At 42.1% G+C, this 22,379-nt stretch overlaps 1 protein-coding gene across 1 annotated transcript in view; it reads right to left on the reverse strand.

Annotated features, from left to right (window-relative positions):
* gbe1b (glucan (1,4-alpha-), branching enzyme 1b) overlaps positions 1-22,379 on the reverse strand; it is a 112,083-nt gene that overhangs the window by 73,374 nt on the left and 16,330 nt on the right. The window contains exons 3-7 of the mRNA XM_083695941.1: positions 18,791-18,906; positions 14,755-14,877; positions 13,715-13,850; positions 11,612-11,702; positions 8,660-8,869 (exon numbers count right to left, since the gene is read on the reverse strand). Of these exons, the coding sequence (XP_083552067.1) occupies positions 8,660-8,869; positions 11,612-11,702; positions 13,715-13,850; positions 14,755-14,877; positions 18,791-18,906 (676 nt within the window). The remainder of the gene's footprint in view (positions 1-8,659; positions 8,870-11,611; positions 11,703-13,714; positions 13,851-14,754; positions 14,878-18,790; positions 18,907-22,379) is intronic.

The following is a 22,379-nucleotide window of genomic DNA, read 5'->3' on the forward strand; positions in this document are numbered from 1 at the left end:
TAAAATGCCGTTTGTGTGTAGACGTTTCATTTATAGTAGCTAGCTAGCTAAGTAGCAATAAAGCTAATGCGAGATAATGATGTTACATAGCACACAGTGCACAAAGTTGAAGTTTTTTTTTTTCTTACCGTTTTCTCTTATCCTCCTTGTTCATCGCAAAAGATATGTCGTCCAGCTTTAATAGTACTTTTGTTTACATATTTGTTAATAATAGTGTAAATTGTAGTAAAACTGACTAAACTGACTGTTGTAAGCCAACATTTTCAGGGACCAATTAGCAACATCCCAAGGGCCTGGCTTTGAGAAAGGGTGTAATCAATAACCAAGTGCCAGTGTCTGGGTGTTACTAACAGGTAAAGGTAGTTGGTAATATTTAACAATTTATTCATTCTTTGACACGTGGTTCAATTAAAATGCAAGTAATTTTAATTCATAAAAATAAAAATAAATATTTTTGTCTTGAAACCATTGTGGTGTCTGATGTTTGTGGTCCATATGTTTACTGTAGAATGAGTGGGTGGTAATGAGGCAGTACTGGTGGGGTAATGTGGTGGTGGTGGTGGGGGCGAAATCCTCATCTCGCCTAGGGCACCAAAATGGCTAGAGCTGGCCCTGAAGACAAGAATCACACGGGAATGTGTAGGCCTCTGCCGATCAATCATGCGTACTGGGTTACCAATACAAGAAGCACACGGGAACGCACCTCAGTCCTCAGCTAGCAAGCAATGTTGGCAACAGGGCAATACAGATACAGCACATCATTCAGCTGATAAAACAATACCCGCTGTAGAACTGACTTTTCTTTAACCAAGTTTAAAGCACATATAGATAAACTGCAGTAACAAGTATTTATTTAAGCATTTATTTTCTTCTGACATTTAATCATTTATGCCCTATTAGGATCAATGACTGCAAGAGAAGGATATCCGTAGTGTCATTTATTCCAATTCTATTATTATTTATGAGAAGCTCCTAATCTGCCTAGGTGTTCAAAATATAAGAAGTGATTAGTTTCAATATGGCCACGATATTCCATGTTATTTCATCATCAACCAATGTATTGTCAATCCCATCTAAAAGTATCTTTTATACATTGGTCCATCCTACTATCTCACTTTCTTTCAACTACCCAGCAAATCTTTCTATCTATCGTCCAAACCATCGTTAAACTATTTCCACAACCAAAATAAGACTGCAAGCCCACAAAGTTTCTTCTGGAACTTCTTTTCCTAGTTGAGAAATGCTTCTAGCTATATCTGGCTTTACTTTCTCAAGTAGTGTTGTAGTACCATGTGAATGACTAACATCTCCACTCAGTGCTTCCGCTTTTTACATATTTCTTTCAAGAAAAGCCAGGAAACAAAACTGGCCTTTAAGTCACTCAGTGTGTTGTGTGCCTCATACTGTAAGGTACAAAATCCAATTTGTGTAGCCAAGCATGTCATATGAATCAATTTAAATACAGTAGTGCAAGCTTCACATGTGTACAGTAATCATGTAAACCACAATGTGGTCAATGGACACACTATCCCTCTAGCCATGATAGCATGAAGGAGAACTGAAATAGTTCTCTCTCCCCACAAAAGCTAGGCCTCAGGCCTGCATTTATATCTAAAGAAATAATACGCAGATTGATTAAAAATGGATGCAAATGATCCAATATACTGGATGAATGTAAGAGACAGGGAGTTGAGGGAGCCAACATTAACCCCCCCCCCCACACACACACACATACATACACAAGCCCTGGGCCACTGGGTGGATTCATTTACTTACTGTCACAGGGTGTCCTTGCCCCTCTTTGAACAGGCCTATTTAAGTACCAGTGAAAAACACATAATGCCGGGCCTGGATATCCCCTGGCTAGTTAGTGTTCTCCACTCCAAAGGCAGGGAGCTCCACTGCATCTAACTTATCTTTCTGTTAAAGGGAGGCTGACTTCTGTTTCTGGATGATATAAATAGTATGGATGTTAATAAATATAAGCAAACTATTATTTTGCATCATGACAGATTCCTGACATTCATATTTTAGCATATTTAGCATTTTTATTTTATCTCCCATGGTAGTGGACATGTTTATTACTGCTGCAATTACATTTAAACATGCTAGACAGTTTAAATATGTAAAGCTGTTGGTTTGAGGTGGAATGAGGTGGAAAAGTACTTTTCAACAAATTCAACTCGAATGATCGCACAGACAGGAGCCTTTTATGTCCTTCAGAGATTTCAATGAAGCCCACGGCCCTTCCTCTTAGCTTGAGTTCTTATCAATCCTGAAGATGCATTGATGTCTGGAATCTACAGAAGCAAGCTGATGGTTGTTAAGGAACAGCTTGCATTGTAAGATATACAGATGCATCTGGCTCAGGCACAGCTGCTAATACCTATGAGTACAGTTCAACCGCAATATATATCAAAGGTAGGAATGTTAATGATTACTGTTATCAGATAACTGCTGACGATTTTGTTTATCAGTTGATTTGATTTTTTGTTTTGTTTATTACAGTGGCTGATTTGTATTGTCCTGGTTAGAGAAATGTATGGAAATAGAATCTGAGAACAGGAAGGAAACAGGGAGGAGCTGACACCTCTGGTAGGTTGTGTCAGTCAGGTTCTCTCAAGGTAATGGGAGCATCGTGGTTTGCTTCTGATCATTGATATCAAAGGTGGTTGATTAACATTTACGGCAAGGTTCCTGGCTACCCGCTGTGATTCCTCTCCTCCAAAGCAAGTGGCAGGAAAGCTTGACACAAAGATGCATCCAAACAACCTGAGAAAAAAAGACAAATTAACTGACTATAACACCACAGTGCTCCACTGGGCTTTTACAAATTACACTTCAGATGCCTCCCAGTAGTGGCACATGTCTGCTCTGTGTCTAATGAGTTCTTCTGATATCAGGAGTTCAATAAGAAATGAAACACCAGCCCTGTTCTCTTATTACAGCCTCTGTGCCTGACACTAAACATTGTATAATGTATTGGAATCTGCTGCTTGCCAACCTACGCTTATTAAATGTGAGTTCAAAAAGGCATTTGATAGACTCAACAGTGGAGCCTGTTTCCCTTTAATGTGAGGGGGAATAATTAAAAAAATAAAATAAATGTGAGGAGATACACGCAATTAACAGGGCCTTCAACAATACCAATCTATAGCTTTGGTATACAGTACAGAGAGGACTGCCTGTGACTTAAGTTGATTTGCTTACACAGTCTTTCATGTTTCTCCCCTATGTCTCTATGTAATCTGAGAATACAGAGTTCTCTTTCAGTCGACTCGTTTCGACCCCTCACTATGGGACACACACTCTGAATCTATTCACTGAACCTATTCTTTGCCTCTTGCAGGAAATTTTAGCGCCCTGTTCACAGTAAGGTTGGCTAGTTTGGTGTTCGTAGTTCTTGGACTACTTGAGCCCTTGCTATTTCGACATAATTCTTATCGTGTGTAATGTTCTCTAGGTCTCTTATGTAAACTTTGGCTAACCACTTAGAAGGTTGACTAGCTTGCATGCTCGTCGAACGACTTGAGCACACGGCTAATCTGACAGTTGCTAGCTCCTTCGCTTCGTGTGGACAGAGATAGCACCCTCTCGTTAGCTACTGCTAACTACAGGGCTAGATAGCAACGCTACCTGCCATGCTAGCTATCATCCGCCATCTTTGTGTATGGGCGGGAGAATTACCAATTTTGGTTTTGGTTTACTAATTTCAGTTGTTCCCTCTATTATGGCATATTGTGTATGTCAACATCCCTAATTACCACTCTCCACAGAAAACATGGCTCCAGTTTCTACCAGATCCGGGAGATGCCGTCCTAAGAAGGCAGCTCACCAGGGAACCTGCCAAGATGGATGTGGCCGTACCTTGTGGAAGTCTGACTTACACAAAGTCTGCCCACCATGCCATGGTTTAATCTACGCACGGACTGCCATTCTTGACTCTGACAGCTATGCGCTCTGCTGAGATTTCTGAGAGCTATGCGCTCTGCTGGATACTGAGGTTCTTGAAAACAAGGTACATGGAGGGAACCCTCATCCAGGCCCCTTTGACTCTGCCTCCGGCACTGAGGCCCCCTCAAGCCCCACCTCATCCAAGACTCACGAGGAGCTGAATGAGGAGGACGCCAAAAGCGAGTTAAGCAAGCTACAGTATCTGGCTGCACCTCCAACACAGAGTTCTCCGATGGGAATGGAGATGATGGCACTGAACTGGACCATCGTCCTTCTGCCCAGCCTGTTACAGGGACATGGGAGGTGAAGGACGGGGCTCCCTCTAGGATGGACATATCCTTTCTGGAGGCTGTCTACTGCCACCTTGATTACTTCAATGTTACTTTCCTCCTGTGCACTTGCGTTATAAACTTTCATTTGTTGGCTATGTAAACGACCTGGGCGAATAGAATATAAATGACAGTCATCCAATAAATTGTAATAGAAATAACACCATGCTTGTTCCCTGCGCGCCTGATTTCCCCTCTACATATTTCAGAGAAAATACATGGCTGCAGTCGGATGGACCCTGTAGCCTATATTGATGATTTGTGTAAATCGCATTTGTATTAATTTGCGTTTTGAGAGCCTCAGGTATTCAGTAGTCATCGGAAGTCCAAAAGGCTGTGTGTATTTGCAGCAATATGGAATTAGCGAAACCAAGGGGAATACATGTCCGCTATCGTAAAATGTCCATTCCAGTCGGCTATATGGAAAAAATGACACGCCTCTGCTGTGGATGAAATTGAAGAGAGACATGACCAAATTAGTTGTCAATAATGGTTGTCATTTTTACCAACACAGCCTCTCAGCTAGGGCCGTTTTGTTGTCCCAGTATGTCCCTGACTGTATCTGATATGGCAAATCATTCTCTTTTTAAACATCCTTCACAGCTTTTCTCACCTTGTGGTGGCTTTTGGCAGCACTCCACACCATGTATACAGGGCCCTAGCGGCTTTGAAGTGCAGCGGCGGTGTGCAGGCATTAAACCCCTGCCAACTGTACCTTTCTTTTGCGTTGTGAAACAGACCCCTGAAGCACACATGACTGGTTCCTCAGCCGCGATCACACATTATTTACTTCAGCAGGTGGACTTCAACTTCTTCACTATTGGCTCTTCCAGGTAGAAAACTTTAACAGGAATTTATGAAACATATCATCATTCTATTTCTATGTGAGTGGTAGTGGGAAGTGGTGAAAGTGAAAAGGAGAAGTGAAAAGTTTTGGGACGCACAATAGTTTACAGGGGTATATCCCATACACCAGACTCACCAGACTCCCATAGCTCACCAGACTGTAGTGAACTCTAAACACATCCACAACACAAACATAATGTAATTTCAATATTAGCTGCATGTCTTTTCCCCAATTACTTAGTACTTATTTTTTTCAACTGTCACCAAAATCAGCTTAGTGTCAACATGGTAATAAGCAGAAGTTCATTTTCAAAATGCAGCCTAATAAAATGAGAGGTCTGTTTTGATGGCAAAATTATGCCATTTGCGCATCCCCGTTAAAAAATATTGAATTCTAAAGCCACTGATGTCCTTGGATGTAAGAACTAATTGGCAGAGCATGAAAATTAAAATCATATGTGAATACAAAAAGTCAATAGCATTGTGATATAAACATGTCATAAGTCACTTCACTATTAGAGCCACTGAAAGAATTGACGTTTGTAATTGCATGAGCAAAAACTGATCTGTGACCATCTTAAGATGATATAACCAAGACTGAGACCCCAATCCCAAATGATGAGAAGCTGGGTGTTGAACTACAAAATACAATTGCGTGCAAATACAAGCAAAGGAAGTAGACTGGGGTAACCTGAGCTATTTACATGATCATCAGGAGAGAGGTCTGGCAAGGAACATTTTAGTAATTACTGTCAGAAGTCAACCACTTGGCACAGTCAATTAAAGGGTACATAGCTAACGTTTGCCTACAGCACAGAAAATACATCTCTCCAAAAGGGCATTACGGCAAATCCAACAAGTGAGATATTAAGGTTGCTCTAATTAGTTATTAGTATCCTTCTTTTAATCTTGTAGCATTTATTTATCAGGGACATCCAAACTCTAGATCTACAGGGAGAAACAATCCTTCAAGTAAAGGATGATTGAATGCAAACAACATTCCCTCACAATTGATTAATTCTACTGTCTTTGTTTTGCTCTCCAAATACTCTGTACAGTATGTTTTTTTTTTTTTTTTAAATGTTAAACTGATTATTTCAATTAAATAATAACTATACTGTAGAAGGTTCATCACAAAATAAATAGTTTTGTGGAAACTATATTTCCCCAATCAAAGGGGTACACAATTTCACCCAAGCAGATGGGGTTTCAACAAAAAGTGGTGGGTATACAGTGTATACTGTAAAGGGATTCAGGGAAGAGGAATAATAACAGTGGTATTTGTTGATGGTAAATTTGTCTTGCGAAGCCAGACTCTCATAACACTTGGTCCACCAAAACCTCTGTTAAGCCATCACTTCAGTTTGAGATAATTTCCTGTGCAAAGGGTTCTTCACTTCTCCACTCCCTCTCCTAACTTCCATTTCTTCAGTGTGATTTTTGTTTACATACATCGGTAGATAGTGATAGCAAGGATATGTAATGAAACTACAGCTTAGCCTAATCAAAGTACTGTATGAGGATTTCTGAATAATTAATCAATCCTTCATACATTTGGAGCCCCACCTTCATGTCATCATGATTTGTCTGAAGAGCTAACTGACCTCCCTGAAAAGCTTAAATGTTCAAAAACCTAAAACTTACTCTGATCAGGCTTTGAGTAGCTTGTGGATCAAAGCCTGGAGAACAAAGCTAATGGCATAGAGATGTACCGCTAGCCTAGTGTGACGGTGTGACGATGTTGCAGGCCTACCGTGATGGCACTAGTGTGTTTTATTTCAGGTCATTCACCTTGGCAAAACAACCACCAGGAGGTATCGTTGAGCAATTCTAATGGATATGCTTACAATGTGTTATAGTGTGTTTACAAACATTGTCGCCTGATGAATTAGCTTATGAGTTGTCGTTTCAATTTGGAAAATTGAGAAATTCGAAATTATGTCCTTGGATAAACCTTAATTTAGAACAAACACTTCATAAAATTATGTCAGACATGGAATATGTGTGTTTGCGAAATTGCATATTATTACCTCATACCGATATAATGTTTCTTAGTTGATTCTGCGCATTTCAGCAGTAGGCTATATGGAGCGCACTCACAAAGCAAAGAGCGCAGTTCGTGTCAGCAGTTCCTTGAACATATTTCACATGATTGAAAGGAGAGCTTACATAAAAAAATGTACATGCCATGTGCATTGATGAGAATAAAACAAATTATATTTGCACTGTTTTACTGCCCGTATCCAAGGAGTCATTTATAGTTGCCTACTGTCTGTACTTGTTGTTCTTTTTATCCCTGTCCGTCATATCAGTATCATAGTTGGCTACAAATGAATACATTTCATATAGTTGTCATATCATTGCTGTAGCCTTGGACAGTTTTTGATACAGTTGGCCGAAGTTTAGAGCCGAGCCGCCGCTGTGACAATGTTGCATTTTATGAAGTGTCCATGAAGACATGATTTGTTCTACATTAAGGTTTATCCAAGGACCCCATCACCCCCCTCACAAAGCGAAATATACTTATACCTATACCTACGTCCCTGATAACAACTGTAGGCTACTTTTCTATCCAGTCTCAATCCCACTGAAACCCAAAATCCTTACTCCTGTCTCGCATGAAAGTCCCTAACTTCATACTGTAATCAATATGTTGTAATGTATGTGTTTTCCAGCTGGAAGGCTTCTACAAAATGTTCATTCGCGTTGACAGAATAACCCTTAAAAACTAAATACAGTTGAAACTGAAGGGAAATCAGGACAGCCTAACTTTTTCCTGTGTAGACTGTGAAACCAAGGATCTTAATAAACTGACAAATCATTTCTGTAATTTGTGCATTTGTGTAATCTTTTACCCATGGTGAATAGTGAATTAAACACCTGGTCCTACAAAAGGAGACTGGTAGGTATGGGAGATTACAGTGCTCGTCTGCACTAACACCACATGCAAAGGGAGACAGCCAGAGACAGGACCCCTCCAGTCAGGTCTCTATATCGTCGGCAAAGAAAATAAGCAACTGAAGCCTTGCTTGCTTGTTGAGCTTTTCTAAGGTGATGACAGAATGGTTAGAAGTCTTTTACAAACTGAAACTAAAAGCACAGAGTGTCCACGGGCCAAGATTATGAAAAAGGCAATGAGGGAGAGGGAGAGAGATGGATGGGAGAGGAGTGAGGGAGAGGGAAAGTCCCTAACTTCATACTGTAATCAATATGTTGCATTATTAAAGCAGACTCACGCTTATTCGTGTCAGATTGTGCTAAAACATTTCCCCCGCTTCTCTGCACTGTGAGAGAAAATAACCTGATATTTAAACCATTTCCACTCTTCATCTCAGTAATTCATGATATGCTATAATAAACTTGATTTTGCTAATCTATCTGATAAGGCAAACCATTCTCTTTTCAAAATCCTTCACAGCTCTTGTCACCACCTTGTGGTGGCTTTCATCAGCACTTCACACCTTGTGTGCTATAGATGCCTACATGCAGTAAGGCCACTAAAGCTCTGGGAAGAGCTAGGGTTATAGTACCTGGAGTAGTTGAAGAGGCGGCTATCCCACAGGCTGTGCTCTCCTCTAGGTGGTGAGTGGAAGAAGCAAGAGTCAGAGCCATCGAAGCAGTTCAGGCCGTCTTCAGTGTTCTTGGAGGCATGGCTGTGGACCACATCCAACAGCACTATGATGCCCAGGGAATGGGCCACATCTATCAGCTGCTTCAGCTCATCTGGGGTGCCAAAGCGACTGAGGACACATACCCACACACATACCCATCCACCAACCCACACACACACACACACACACACACACACACACACACACACACACACACACACATTACAATGCCATTTGAAACCTGTGCACTCACATTTCCTATTCCTAGCATGGCAAGACAATCCATTCTTGTGCATTTATTCATTACAAGACAAAGGGTCACAAAGGAACACATTTATGCACACTGACCACAGGGTGTAAAATTAACTTTTTGGTCTACCAGCCAAGGTGTCTGGTGGATGAGAAAATTCACCAGCCACTCATATTTTTTACCAGCCAATTTTTAACCAATATTAAGGCAAAGATCACAAAACATACATTAGCATGACTTCTGAGGTATTGAAAATTCAACAGAATGAACCTCCTGCTTTAAGTTTCACACATATCCTTGTCAAAATACATTTTCTATCTCACATGGTCGCGTGTAAGTTGCTATCTCATGCTGTTGTGTGTAGTTACATTTTACTCTTATGCTTTATTTTAGGTTGTAACCAGAGATGTTGTAACTACGAAAGCTCATAGACTCAGGGATTTGTTTGAAAGTTAGGAGAAGCGTGAGTGAGACGCTCAGTGTTATTTTCCCCTGCTGACCACTCCCTGCTCACCACAGACTGAAGGACACAGACACCTCTTTTTGTACACTCCTCATGTTATTGTCCTGTGACATCTCATCTGTCCTTCCAGCTATCAATATATCAGTTTCCTTGCAAACAGAGCACTGCGCGACAGTATGACCATGCTTCCTGGTATCCGGCCACTCAGGTTTCAAATGACTATGGGAGATCAATCATGGGTGAAATTACTCTGTATACATTACACTTTGGGCCTCTACTCTCCTCCAAGCATGGTAGGCAGACCTGCACATAAATACATTTCCTGACTAGTTCATCTTTATCTGTGTCTCATCTATTTCCCAGGTTTAACTGCAAATGTGTTTACAGGGAGATTATTGCTGGTGTCAGAATCTGTCACCTTGATTTACAACCATGATTCAGGTCACTGTTTTTATGAACAGTGCAAGGCATCACTCAATCCTCCAAAATACAGTGCCCTCCATAAGTATTGGGAAGAGGAAGCATTTTGTCTATACTCCCAACAGTTTGGATTTGAAATCAAACAATACTATTATGGTAAAGTACAGATGCTCAACTTTAATTCAATGTTTTCTTTTTTCTGATTGGTTTCACTATTTAGAAATTACAACCCATTTAGAAATTAAAACATAGTCTCTATCTTTCAGGGCACCAAAAGTATTGGAAAATTGGTTTGACAGGTGTTTCTGGTCACATCATTTCTGCAGGCATAAGAGAGCTGTCAATGTCAAGTATTGATTCTACGGTTTGCATTTGCCTTTGGAGTCTGCTCTTGGTGTCTGTCAACATGAAGACAAAAGAGATGTCAATGAAAGTCAAGGAAGCCATTATGAGGCTGGAATATCAGAAAAATCAAATCAGAAAAATAGTCAAAACCTTAGACTTACCAAAATCAACAGTTTGTAACATCATTAAAAGAAAGGAAAGCACTGGTGAGCACAGCAAACACAAATGGGCTGGTAGGCCAAGGAAGACATCTCCAGTGGATGGCAGGAGAATGCTCACCATAATAATGATAACAATTATTTAAAAAAAAAAACTCCCACAGATCAGGAACACTCTCCAGGAGTTAGGCGTGAATGTGTCAGAGACTACCATCCACAGAATATGTCAGAACCCTAACTACAGAGGCTTCAATGCAAGGTTGAAACCACTAGTTATAACCACCTCAAAAAGAATGGTCAGGTTACAGTTTGTTAAAAAGTACCTAAAAAGCCTGCAGAGGTCTGGAAAATGGTCTTGTGGACAGATAAGATGAATATTATCATGTACCAGAGTGATTGCAAGAGGAAAGTTTGGAGAAAAAAGATCTGTCCAAGATTTACAGCATACCACCTCATCTGTGAAACATGGTAGAGGTGGTGCTATGGTTTGGGCATGTATAGCTGCCACAAGAACTGGCACACTTGTCTTGTACAGAAACATCTTGTCTGCTCGAGTACCAGAAAATGCCTCCAAATTCATTGGATGACGCATCATCATACTGTAAGACAATAACACCAAACATGCTGCCATAGCAACTACAGAGTTTTTCAGGGCCAAAAAGCAGAAAGTTATTGCTTGGCAATCTTCAGATTGAAATCCAATTGAACATGGATTTAATTTCCTGATGATAAGATTTTAGGCAAAAAGACCTCAAAACAAACAACAACTGATGATGGCTGCAGTAAAGGCCTGGCAGGGAATCACCAGAGAATATACCCAGTGTCTGGTGGGGTCAATGCGTTGCAGACTTTAAGCAGTTATTGCACCATTCTAAATGGTGAACGCAGTCTGAAAAACAACAACTTTGAATTAAAGCTGAGAATCTCTACTTTGACCCCATGGTGATTTCAAATCCAAACTGAGTATAGAGCTAAAAGAAGACAAAATGCTTCCTCTTTCCAATACTTATGGAGGGCACTGTGAACATGTTATGTGCATTAGCTACCAACAACTAACAGGGAGTAATACACCCAATAGATGTAAGAAAGTAACCATATTACCACAGTACACATTTGCTAATATCAAACTAACAACCTCCTACTAAATATTACCACTTTACTCAGTTCGTTTTTCTGTAGTACAAATTGCCAAATCAGTTAATGTAAAATCATAGTAATTTGGTAAAGATAATTACCTGGATGCAGCAAAGAAACTTGTGACTTGATAACCAAAGCTAGCATAGTAGGCATGCTCCATGATAGCCATCAGTTGGATACAGTTGTAACCTGAATGCAATGAGGAAAACATATAATTAACTGTTTGCAAGTGTTAATAAACCAAATGCATTTGATAGTTATTTCTGACCAGCTACATGTGTTTAATTAAGTATAAGCTGTGGGGTAACTACTGAACTATGTATGGTTTCGACAACTAACACACAGAAACAATGCAGTCTGACAGTCTGGTGGCTTGGTCTTATTAAAAACATTTAATCTCCTTGAAAAAACATTGCACACCTTTTCAGTAATTTGAGCCAATATTATTCTCAAAACAAATTAATATAGCCAATAATTATCAACTCCTGACACCCTCATTGCCTGTTTTCCTCCTATCAGCCTTGACAGGTGTGCTCATACATGGGAGCCACTGGCCTTTTATGTTGACACTAAATCCCATATCCTCAAGACAAGCAGTGGCCATGGGGAAACACCAGCGTCATGAAGTCATGAACAACACTCCTGTACGACCTACGGAAACGGCTCTACAAGTGAAAGATCACATTGACAGGCTTTTAAACAGCAGAAGGGGACTCCCAATGGAGGCCCTGTGCTCTTTCTATTGTTGTTTGGAGCATACATTTATTTATATATCTATATTTTTTTCCAACTTGAGAAAAATGTTGGCTTCTGACAAGGTTTGACAGTGCAGAGGGGTGAGAGGAAGTTTCCCTTTTTATAGATGCTCATCTCTCTGCATTCGGGGAAATTAGATGGCGGCTGACGGTACAGACAGTGGAATTTGCTACAGGTTGATTCCTTGACAGGTTGATTCCTTGACAGAATTTGCATTGGCGAGTGCTTCCACGCCCACTACAAAGGACAGCATATGCCAAGGTGACGTCTTCATCTGAATGCTCTTGGTTGGCTGTACCAGCAATATCTGTCCCCTTTAATAATGTCAATATACCACAACCTTCTTGAAATGCAAAATACTACTTAAACTCATACTACTTACTTTATGACAGACTTACAAACCATAAAAGGCATCTCAATGAGCACCTCCCTGCTCAGTGAGGTAAATAACTTTTCTCATTGCCAGAACTGAGAGATGCAAACTTCAGTTGCAAGTGTAGTTGTGAAAATCGAAACAGTCTGATATTTTCCAATATAATATTGTGTGATATTATTTGATACAACTGAAATGATATATATATGTATATATTTTTTTAAACATGATAATTCATGGACATATACCGATGTACACAGACACGTAAGGTGAGTGAATGAATGTAGGACCAGGGAGCAGGCACTGATCTTTAATAATGATTAATTGTTTGGGGGGACATCAGACAAATGCACACAGCCAAATGAGTTGGGAGCTTAGCGACCTCGCTCCTCTCCTTATGTGTGTGATTTATGCTGCAGAGCTCCCCTGTCCACCCCTGTCCAACAGTAATGACCACTTCAGGTTGTGGCTGAAGCTAGTAAACAGGATGTTGACTTGCAGAAGTGGCTTTGTGCAGAATGAATGCGACAGGCCTGGCACTGAAGAGACCCTTGAAAGTGTTGGTGTTAGGAATAGTAGCGGTCAAAAAACAGCAGGTCTGCTGGGTTAAGGACCACTGCTAGATGTGAGACAGACCTCTCTAGCCCTGCCTCTCCAAGTATTGCTTTTCAAAACGTTTTGCAGGCTCAGATTTGCTTGTTAGTGGATTATATTCTAATATTTTCTCAATGCTTACACTGTGTACTTCATGAAAGCACTTGGTAGGAGACGATACAGATGTTCTTTTTTTTAAAACTGAGCAAAAAAAAAGCCTAACTGCCAGTATAATTTACTACAACACTTAGATGAAACCTCATGATGCTTGGTACATTCCCATTTTGCAGAGTTGTGCAGACAACAAAATAACAGTGCAACATTTTGCAACAGCTAAACCCTTGAAGCAGAGGAAGTAGATTCATCTGCATTGATAGGAAGCTGATTTTAGCATAGCCCTTCTGTAGGTTCTTTGGGTATAGCCCTGGTGCAGGCATGCATGCTTTCAGAGGTTATTTCTGTTGTCTGATTCTCTTACCCAGGTCTTTGATACGAGGCAGCACATTGGTTGTGAAGTTGGTGTAAGATGCGATTTTCCCCTCAGGTGAGGCAATGCCCACGTGAGACTCATAAATACGTAGGCTGTTGGGCTTCTTTGGGTGAGGATGGACTTGCTGGACACAAGAAAAACAAGAAAAATGGGCCTTACAGTATGTGAAATTACACACTGAGTTGATTTTCAGTTAATTCTTATTTTTTTAATGCTTTTGATTACCAGTATACATAATCAGGTCAGAAACAAGAGATGTTTTGCATGAGTTGCACGAGTTGAAGATACTCCATTGGTTCTCCATCAATGTATTACGACAGACCAAAGACCTGGATTCAAATTCTTTCAAATACTTTAGCTGCACTTGACTGAGCTTGCCTGGCGCGATAGAGCTAATAAAATAGTCCTAAAAGTGCAAGCCCCACCCCTTTAGCACTTCAGACAGGCTCAATCAAATTCTCAAAGTATTTGAAAGAAAACAAACCCAGGTTTGCTACAGATTGTGACAATAATGTTTGCATCCCAGTGTCTGGTGATGATTAAAGAGACACTACATAGAGACAATCTAGTGGTGGCTAACAACCAGGGCTCATGAACCCCTCAGTCTGAAGTCCATAATGATGTGGAAATATCACCAGCAAGAGGGTACTGTTCCCTAATTAAAATGGAAGCAAATAAAAGCCGATAAAGGACAATGAGGCCAGGTCATATGAACCCTCTCATTTTTGGCTGTCTATCCTTCTGCTGAGGACATGAAGTAGTGCTCTCACCTAAAGATCAGCATCAAGCACCACATCAACTCTAGTGACAGTGTTCTGTGTCTTGGAAAAATGTAATATAAGCAGTGAGGGTGATGAGAGGCATGATTTGTAATTAATATCAACTCATTGATATGAATACAACTTATTAATACATAACCAACACCTACAGCTACAGCACTTTTAACATAGTCTTGATACAGTTACCAGTGAAATGAAAGGCTCCTTGTAAATATCCCTTGAGAGCTGAGGGATAACTGAGGCACTTACTAGGTAAGGTTGTGGAGGGTCCCAGTGTACCCAGTCATAGATGACAGACTTATGCTGGGTTACATACTTGGCCCAAGGTGAGATCCGGTACAGCCGCTCACCAGCTTTGGTGTGGACCACTACCTGGGAAACAAGACAAATTATTGGTGTTAGGGGGAGGGCACTCAAAACAAAGACACAGATAAAGTGAAGAGTAAAAGGGCATTCAAAATAGAGGCACAATTTAAAGCCATTCAGAGTAAAGAAACTTTGTGTAGATACAGTGTAAGATACAACTTAGACACAAAAGTAAGTGACTGGACATTGAACAAATGACACAGTGAAGCATTTTTTCTTCTTTTAGCTCTACACTCCAAAATGTTGGATTTTAAATCAAACAAGTACTATGAGGTTATGCATAGTCCCCCTACTTCAGGTTACCCAAAAGTAATGGAACAGATTCATCCAATGTCCAAATGAAGCACTCATGTTGAGTATTTTGTCGACAATCCTTTGCATGCAATAATGCCTGAAGTCTGCGACCCATTGACCACACCAGATGCAGGTATCTTCTCTGGTGATGCTCTGCCAGGCCTGTACTGCAGCCATCTTCAGTTGTTGTTTGTTTTGAGGGTTTTTTGCCTAAAATCTTATCATCAAGAAATGAAATGCATGTTCAGTTGGATTTCTGAAGATTAACTTGGCCAGTCAAAACCATTCCCTAAAAAACTCTGTAGTTGCTATGGCAGTATGTTTTGTGTCATTGTCTTACTGTATGATGAAGCACCATCCAATGAATTTGGAGGTATTAGCTTGCACTCGAGCGATCATGATGTTTCTGTACACTTTACAATACATTCTGCTGCTGCTGTCAGCAGTTATAATTATCAATTAAGACAAGCTAGCAAGTTCTAGTGGTAGCTATACATGCTCAAATTTAACACCCCCTGCACCATGTTTCACAGATGAGGTGGTATGCTGTAAATGTTGGGCAGATCCTTTTTTCTCCAAACTTTCCTCATGCAATCACTCTGGTAAATGACAATATTAATCGTATGTGTCCACAAGGCCCTTTTCCACATCTCTGCATTCTTTTTAGCAAACTGTAACCTGACCATCCTTTTTGAGGATAACTAGTGGTTTGCACGTTGCAGTGAAGCGTCTGTAGTTTGGCTGGTGACATATTCTGTGGATGGTAGTCTCAGACACATTCACGCCTACCTCCTGGAGAGTGAATATCCTGATCGGTGGGACATATGTTTTGGGGTTTTTCTTAATTATGGTGAGCATTCTTTGGTCATCCGCTGTGGAAGTCTTCCTTGGTCTACCAGCCTGTTTGCGATTGCTGAACTCACCAGTGCTTTTTTTCTTTTTAATGATGTTCCAAACCGTTGATTTTGGCAAGCCTGAGGTTTTGTTTCAGATTTTTCAGCCTTATTATGGCTTTCTTGACTTTCATTGACACCCCTTTGGTCCTCATGTTGACACACCAATCACAGACTCCAAAGACAAATGCAAAACCTAGAATCAATACTACACATTGACAGCTCTCTTATGCCTGCACAAATGATGTGACGGAAAGCACCTGACTTACCAGAAACACATGTCAAGCCAATTGTCCCATTACTTTTGGGTACCTTAAAATAGGTATATATAGGTATATTATAATTTCTCAATGGTGAAACCAATATGTACATTGACACCATCAAATAAAAGCTGAGAATCTCTTGTTTGATTTAAAATCCAAACTTTTGGAGTGTAGAGCCGAAATTCTTCGCTGTATCATTACCTACGCTGGGCATTGTATCAGCAATAGCTCCTAGGCCTAGGGTGTGTGTGTGTGTGTGTGCGTGTGTGTGTGTGTGTGTGTGTGTGTGTGTGTGTGTGTGTGTGTGTGTGTGTGTGTGTGTGTGTGTGTTTGTGTGGGTGTGCAAGCCTGGGTATATGTGTACAATCCTATGTGTGTCAGTGTTTGTATGCATGTACAGTATGCATGTGCATGTACCCGTTTAAAAAAAAAAGCAAATAGACAATGTATATTGAAATGTATCAGTCAGTTTACCATCAAAATCATCCCACTTCCATCAAGGCTGTTCCATCCTCTCCCAGACGTATGGCTATATTGTCATTATTAATGGAAGGTTAACTGACATGTGGTGTCTTTCCAATTTCTGTGAAGAGTGCCGTTTCTCATGGTTTTAACATTGTCGGCTCATCATCCCCTCTACAGTCTGAGGCTGAGAGAAACAAACAAATCTAGGCTACAGTATGTGATCGCACCACAAAGAGTAATGCGCTGCTGCCTATCATCCATTATACCTTCAATTCAGTTACTTTACCCCCTTTAGCCACAGAAGAAAAGAGAAAGCCAGGATGGGAGTTGGAGAACCCCAGAGAGAATTGATCCATACATTATGTGTGCACCCCTGTGTGCCCCTTTCTGTCCCCTGCAAAAATGAGCAGATGCATGAGAACACAACTAATTCTGCCCACTCTTGTGAAGTAATGACCGTCCCCATGCCACCTGCCTGTGATTCGCCGGCCAGCCAGGCCACCTGGTGACTGGAGGCCTGGATCCCCTCATGACATACTTCACACTTTATTATGAAAAGATGGCTGGATAAATGGACTGGTGCAGAGCGAGACAGTGGCAACTGCTACATGTCAATAGTTCTAAGACGTTTAGTGCTTCAGTTGCTTTGATAAGCCGATGTTGGACAATTAATGTTTATGTTTAGCCACTGGTTATTTGTAAAAGATGCAATGACTGCAATTGATAGACGTCTACTCTAGCTTACACAAAATAGAGACAGTGGTAGCCCCCACAGAATGAGCTACAGTATGCTTGTTTATAGCAGGTAATTGTGACCCAAAACAGAGGGAAAGAAATGGTTCACTGCTTTGTGATTGGAACTAGGCCCTTTATTCCAGGAGGGAGTGCTGTGGAACTAATTCTAAAGTGGAGCCGACAGCCAGCCAGTCATTCCCAGGCTGGAGGGGTGCATAAGGACAGGGCAGGTGCCAGTGTTTCCATCTGCTTCTTATCGTCCTTAGGCTGACCTCCACTGACAATGGTAGCGGTCCTGGCTGTCCAGGGCACCAGAGTGTGCCAATGATGACCCAGTCCCAGGGAGAGTGGCGCCACTGTGCCATCCATCCCACTCCTAGAATCACGTTTCAGGATTATTGCTCATCTGGGTTGTGCGGTTGGTAAGACAATAGATCATGGAGGTGCTTCTTTTGCATTTAACCCTGATGAATTATTTACAGGAGCTAAAACCACAAATCTTTTTCCGTGGCTATATCACAGTACATTTACCTACTACAGTACTGTATATTCCCTCATTCTATATGTTGTTACACAGTGTTTGAGGCTGCACTGCAGGGTTCTTGGGATACACCACTTCTGTCTTGCCTGTCATTGGACTGCCACACAGTGAAAGCCAAGCGAGATTCTCTCAAACATTGCAGAGGCCTGGATCTACAAGCCACTGCAGTGACACCTAGTAGGCGGATTACGCTGTGCATACCAAAGCCAATTACTTTACCACAGTCACTCCCGGGTTTCAACAGTGCTTACTCCAGGCCTATTCGGTGCTTAAAACTCAAGCTTTTAGCCTCCTCTATCCCCTTGGTCCTTATGAGGCCATTTTTGTCATCTAAGTGCTTTAGATGGCTAGTGAAATTGGCGGGTGACAGGCATGACTAAGTTATCTCACTGTAACTACACAAATTGATTTTAATAGCGCTTTTTACAACTACACTTTTACACTAAGTGACAAGGGTAAAGGGTTAGGCTGCCAGGTTGCTAGGACCTGTTGGGAAATCAGGATGAGGATTTGACATGTGATAGTTTGTCACCTTACTAACTGCAGAATGTAAACAAACTGGAGATTACATAGAAAGCCCATTTGTGGAAATTAAAATGGGCTTGTTTACTAGGCTCGAAGCACCAGGCTTTGAGCACTAGCTGGCCACTAGTAAGCCTTGGCATGTACTGACACCGCTGTTGCTCGTGAGAGTGTAAAAATACTGTACACGTAGTTCTGTAATGTACCTTCAGTTTGGTGTTGTGATCCACAGCTGGAAGCTTGTCTTGTTTCGGTGGCAGATTCAATTCCCATTTCCCAAATTCTTTCTTGGTGTAAGGGTGAGTAAAATTGTCCCAGCCATCTAGGATACAAAATAAGATATGGAAGATATGAAGTTCAGTATGTAGCTACAACTTCATATGATATACAATAAATCTTACCTAAGCTAAGACAGAAACATTTTGATAGAGATCTGTCCATCTCCCGGTCTCCATTCAATTCTCTACCCATCAATTACAATTTTTTTCCCCAAAATACAACGCCTTGGAAAATGCACTTTGGCATTATTACCCTGCCTGTTCACTTTAAGGATCATGATATAATTGCAGGAAGTAAAATTAATCACAGCGGCTGAATCATAACTGACCAAGCATATCAGCACCCTTTTTTGCTTCTAAACAGCTTCTAATATATTTTTGCTTCTAATATTTTTTCCCCATTTATTTATTCCCTTTGCATAAAGACCTTTGAAAAAACTCCATTATGCAACCAACCTGCGCTATATTCATGGCTAAGGCTGTGCTGTTTCCACATTCGCTATGAAATTTAAATCAAATAATATGACTGAGCCATGTCAAAATGTTATCTCTGGCAGAATTTAATATTGGGACGGAGCCAGTGCCCAAGGCCATAGGTAGATAATTTAAAAGGTGTGGGAAATACGGCAAGGAGGGATGGTGGAAGTAAGAAGCACAAAATTGTATGGAAACAATAAACAAAATGATGGACCTGAGGTCTTGTTAACTATCAATCTGTGAAAGTATTATTTTGGTTTTCTTCCCCTTGACAGAACCTGCAGGTTTTCTGTTTGCGAGAGAGTTGGTTCTCAGAGCAGTGGAACAGCAATACAGTGTATGAAAAGCTACTGTATTTATGCTGTTTTCTCACTGACCATCTACTGCATACTTAGGTATTATATTTCTAGTATACTTGAGTTTAAATATACTCATTAAAGGATACTAAAATGACCCATTTTAAATTGTATTTAAGTTGTATTTAATATACTGGAGCAGGCTCAAAGGTGTGGGGTTTCCACGCCACCAACTTTGATAATAAACACACACACACAAAGTACAATTCAAATGCAATTGGGAAGTTTATTAGGGGTTCCCCGGGGGGGGGGGAAGCTATCTAGTCAAAGTCCACAATCCTTACTCAAAGTCCTTTGTCCGTTATCCAGGGTGGGGGTCCGTTATCCACAGTGGGGGTAATCCAACAGTACAGGTCACAGAGGGTAATCACACAGATACTTTCTCACACTTCTCTCCGAGGCAGTCCAACTCACTACGGGTAATCACACAGATACTTTTCCTCCCCTTTGGGCAGCCCACTCTTTTATCCCCTAAGCTCTGGTGGCTTAATGATCCACAGGTTTGCCTCGTTGGGGCAGGAAGTCCATACAAGGGTTGCCTCGTTGGAACAGGAAGTCCATATAAGGCTCGGAGGTGGAGCCAGCGGGCTGCAAGGTATCTCCCTTCCATTATCACTTCCCTTACCACTCCCTGCCGTCTGCCACACACCCTCCCCCTCAGCTCCGACCGGGAGCGAGGGGCAGTCTAGTTCCCTAGAGCATCCCTCCTGGAGAGGGCATCGGCATTCCCATTGACCTGTGGACAACAGAGAAAGCAAAGAGCTGTAAGGAGAGGAACCAGCAGGTGACCCGGGCTACTGTCCTTATTCCGTGACATCCAAACCAATGATGTGTGATCCATTACCAGGGTGAAATGCCGTCCCAATAGATATTTCAGCATCTCCAGCGCCTACTTGATCGCTAGACATTCCTTCTCTACTGTGAAGTGGAATATCTTTGTTCCCGCAGCAACAGCTTCCGGCTAATGTACATGACTGGGTGTTCTTAACCTCCTTGTAGCTGTGATAGGACGGCATCCACCCCTGTTTCGGACGCATCGGTCTGCACCACCAGTGGTTTGGAGAAGTCCAGGGTCACCAGCACCGTCAGGGGGCTGGCTAAGGAGGCAAAGTGGGGAATAAACCTCAGGTAATAACTCGTTAACCCCTCAAATGTGCATATCTGCTTCTTGGTGAGGGGGCAGGGCCAGTCTTGTATCACCTCCACTTTCTTCACCTGGGGTTTTACACATCCCCCTCCCGATGGTGTACCCCAGGTACTCAGCCTCCTGCAGGCCGAGCCAACATTTCCTTGGGTTAGCTGTTAGCCCCGTCAGGAGTGGCAAAAGCGGTTTTCTCCCGCGCCTCAGGAGCTAAGGGCACCTGCCAATAACCCTTTGTCAGGTTGAGCGTGCTGATAAACAGGGCAGTCCCTAGCAGTTCATCAATTCGGGGCATGGGGTAGGCATCGAACTTTGATATCTCATTTAGCTTCCTAAAATCATTACAGAAACATATGGTCTGGTTTCGGCACTAACACTATGGGGCTGCACCACTCACTATTCGACTCCTCGATCCTCCTTGGTCCTGACGGCGTCTCTCCTTGCTTCCGGTATGCGGTAGGGTCTCAACTTCACCTTTTTCCCGGGCTCGATGATGATGCTGTGCTGTAGCAGATCGGTGTATCCCGGTTCTTTACAGAGATCTTTCATGATTTGTGACATGAACGGGGTTCCCTGGTCAGTTAATATCTCGTCAGGGATACCAACCGGGGAGAACAGCATGACCAAATCACGGGTGATTCCTTTGGTAGCCATGGTGCGCAGGAGAATGGCTTATGGGTACCTGGTGGCATAATCCAGTATCACCAGGATGTATCGTGCCCTCGGGTGCTCTTGGGTAGCGGTCCCACCAGGTCCATTGTGATCCTGCTGAAATTAACTGAAATAATGGGTAAAGGAATTAAGGGGCTGTGGAAATGTGGTTTTCGCACTCTGGGCAACTGCAGCAGTAATCTTGCACTGCTCTCTTCACACCAGGCCAGTAGAATTGGGCCTTGATCAGGTATAAGGTCTTCTCCACCCCTTGGTGAGCCCCAAGAGGGTGGGAGTGCGCCAACTGCAGGACAGATTGCACAAAGGGACTGGGCACCAACAACAACTCCATACATTCGTCATTGTTCTTCATGACCTGATACAACAATTTATTATTATGGCAAAATGGGGGTATGTGACCTGTCTTACCCCCTCCATGGGCTTCCCGTCCACCACGGTCATCTGCTGGAGAGCGCTGGCCAGGTTGGGATCCTCCAGTTTGGCCATCCCGATACCGGCCCCCTAGTGAGGTGGGCTCTGGCACCCCCTTGTGGTCCCTCGGGAACTGGTTGCCCAGACTCGCCTCACCTTCCTTCCATCTTGCTTCCTCTGAGTCACTCTCAGAGCAGGGGTCTGTTGAGGCCTAGTGGTCCACTTCCTGTAATCCACACATCCGAGCCTCACTCCTTATGGAGGCCCTCATGCCTCTCCAGCTTCCTCCTCCCTTCGGGTTCCCTTAGTTTCCCCTGTCTCCGGACATACTGGCCCACAGTGGGCGGAACATTGGGGAATACCTCCCGATAAGGACCGGCACAGGCAGGTTTGGGACGACTCCCACTGGTCCCGTGTATTGTCCCTTTGTGGTCTGTAGGTGGAGAAGGGCAATGGGGTA

This window comes from Argentina silus (assembly GCF_951799395.1).
Source record: "Argentina silus genome assembly, chromosome: X".
Lineage (NCBI taxonomy): Eukaryota > Metazoa > Chordata > Actinopteri > Argentiniformes > Argentinidae > Argentina > Argentina silus.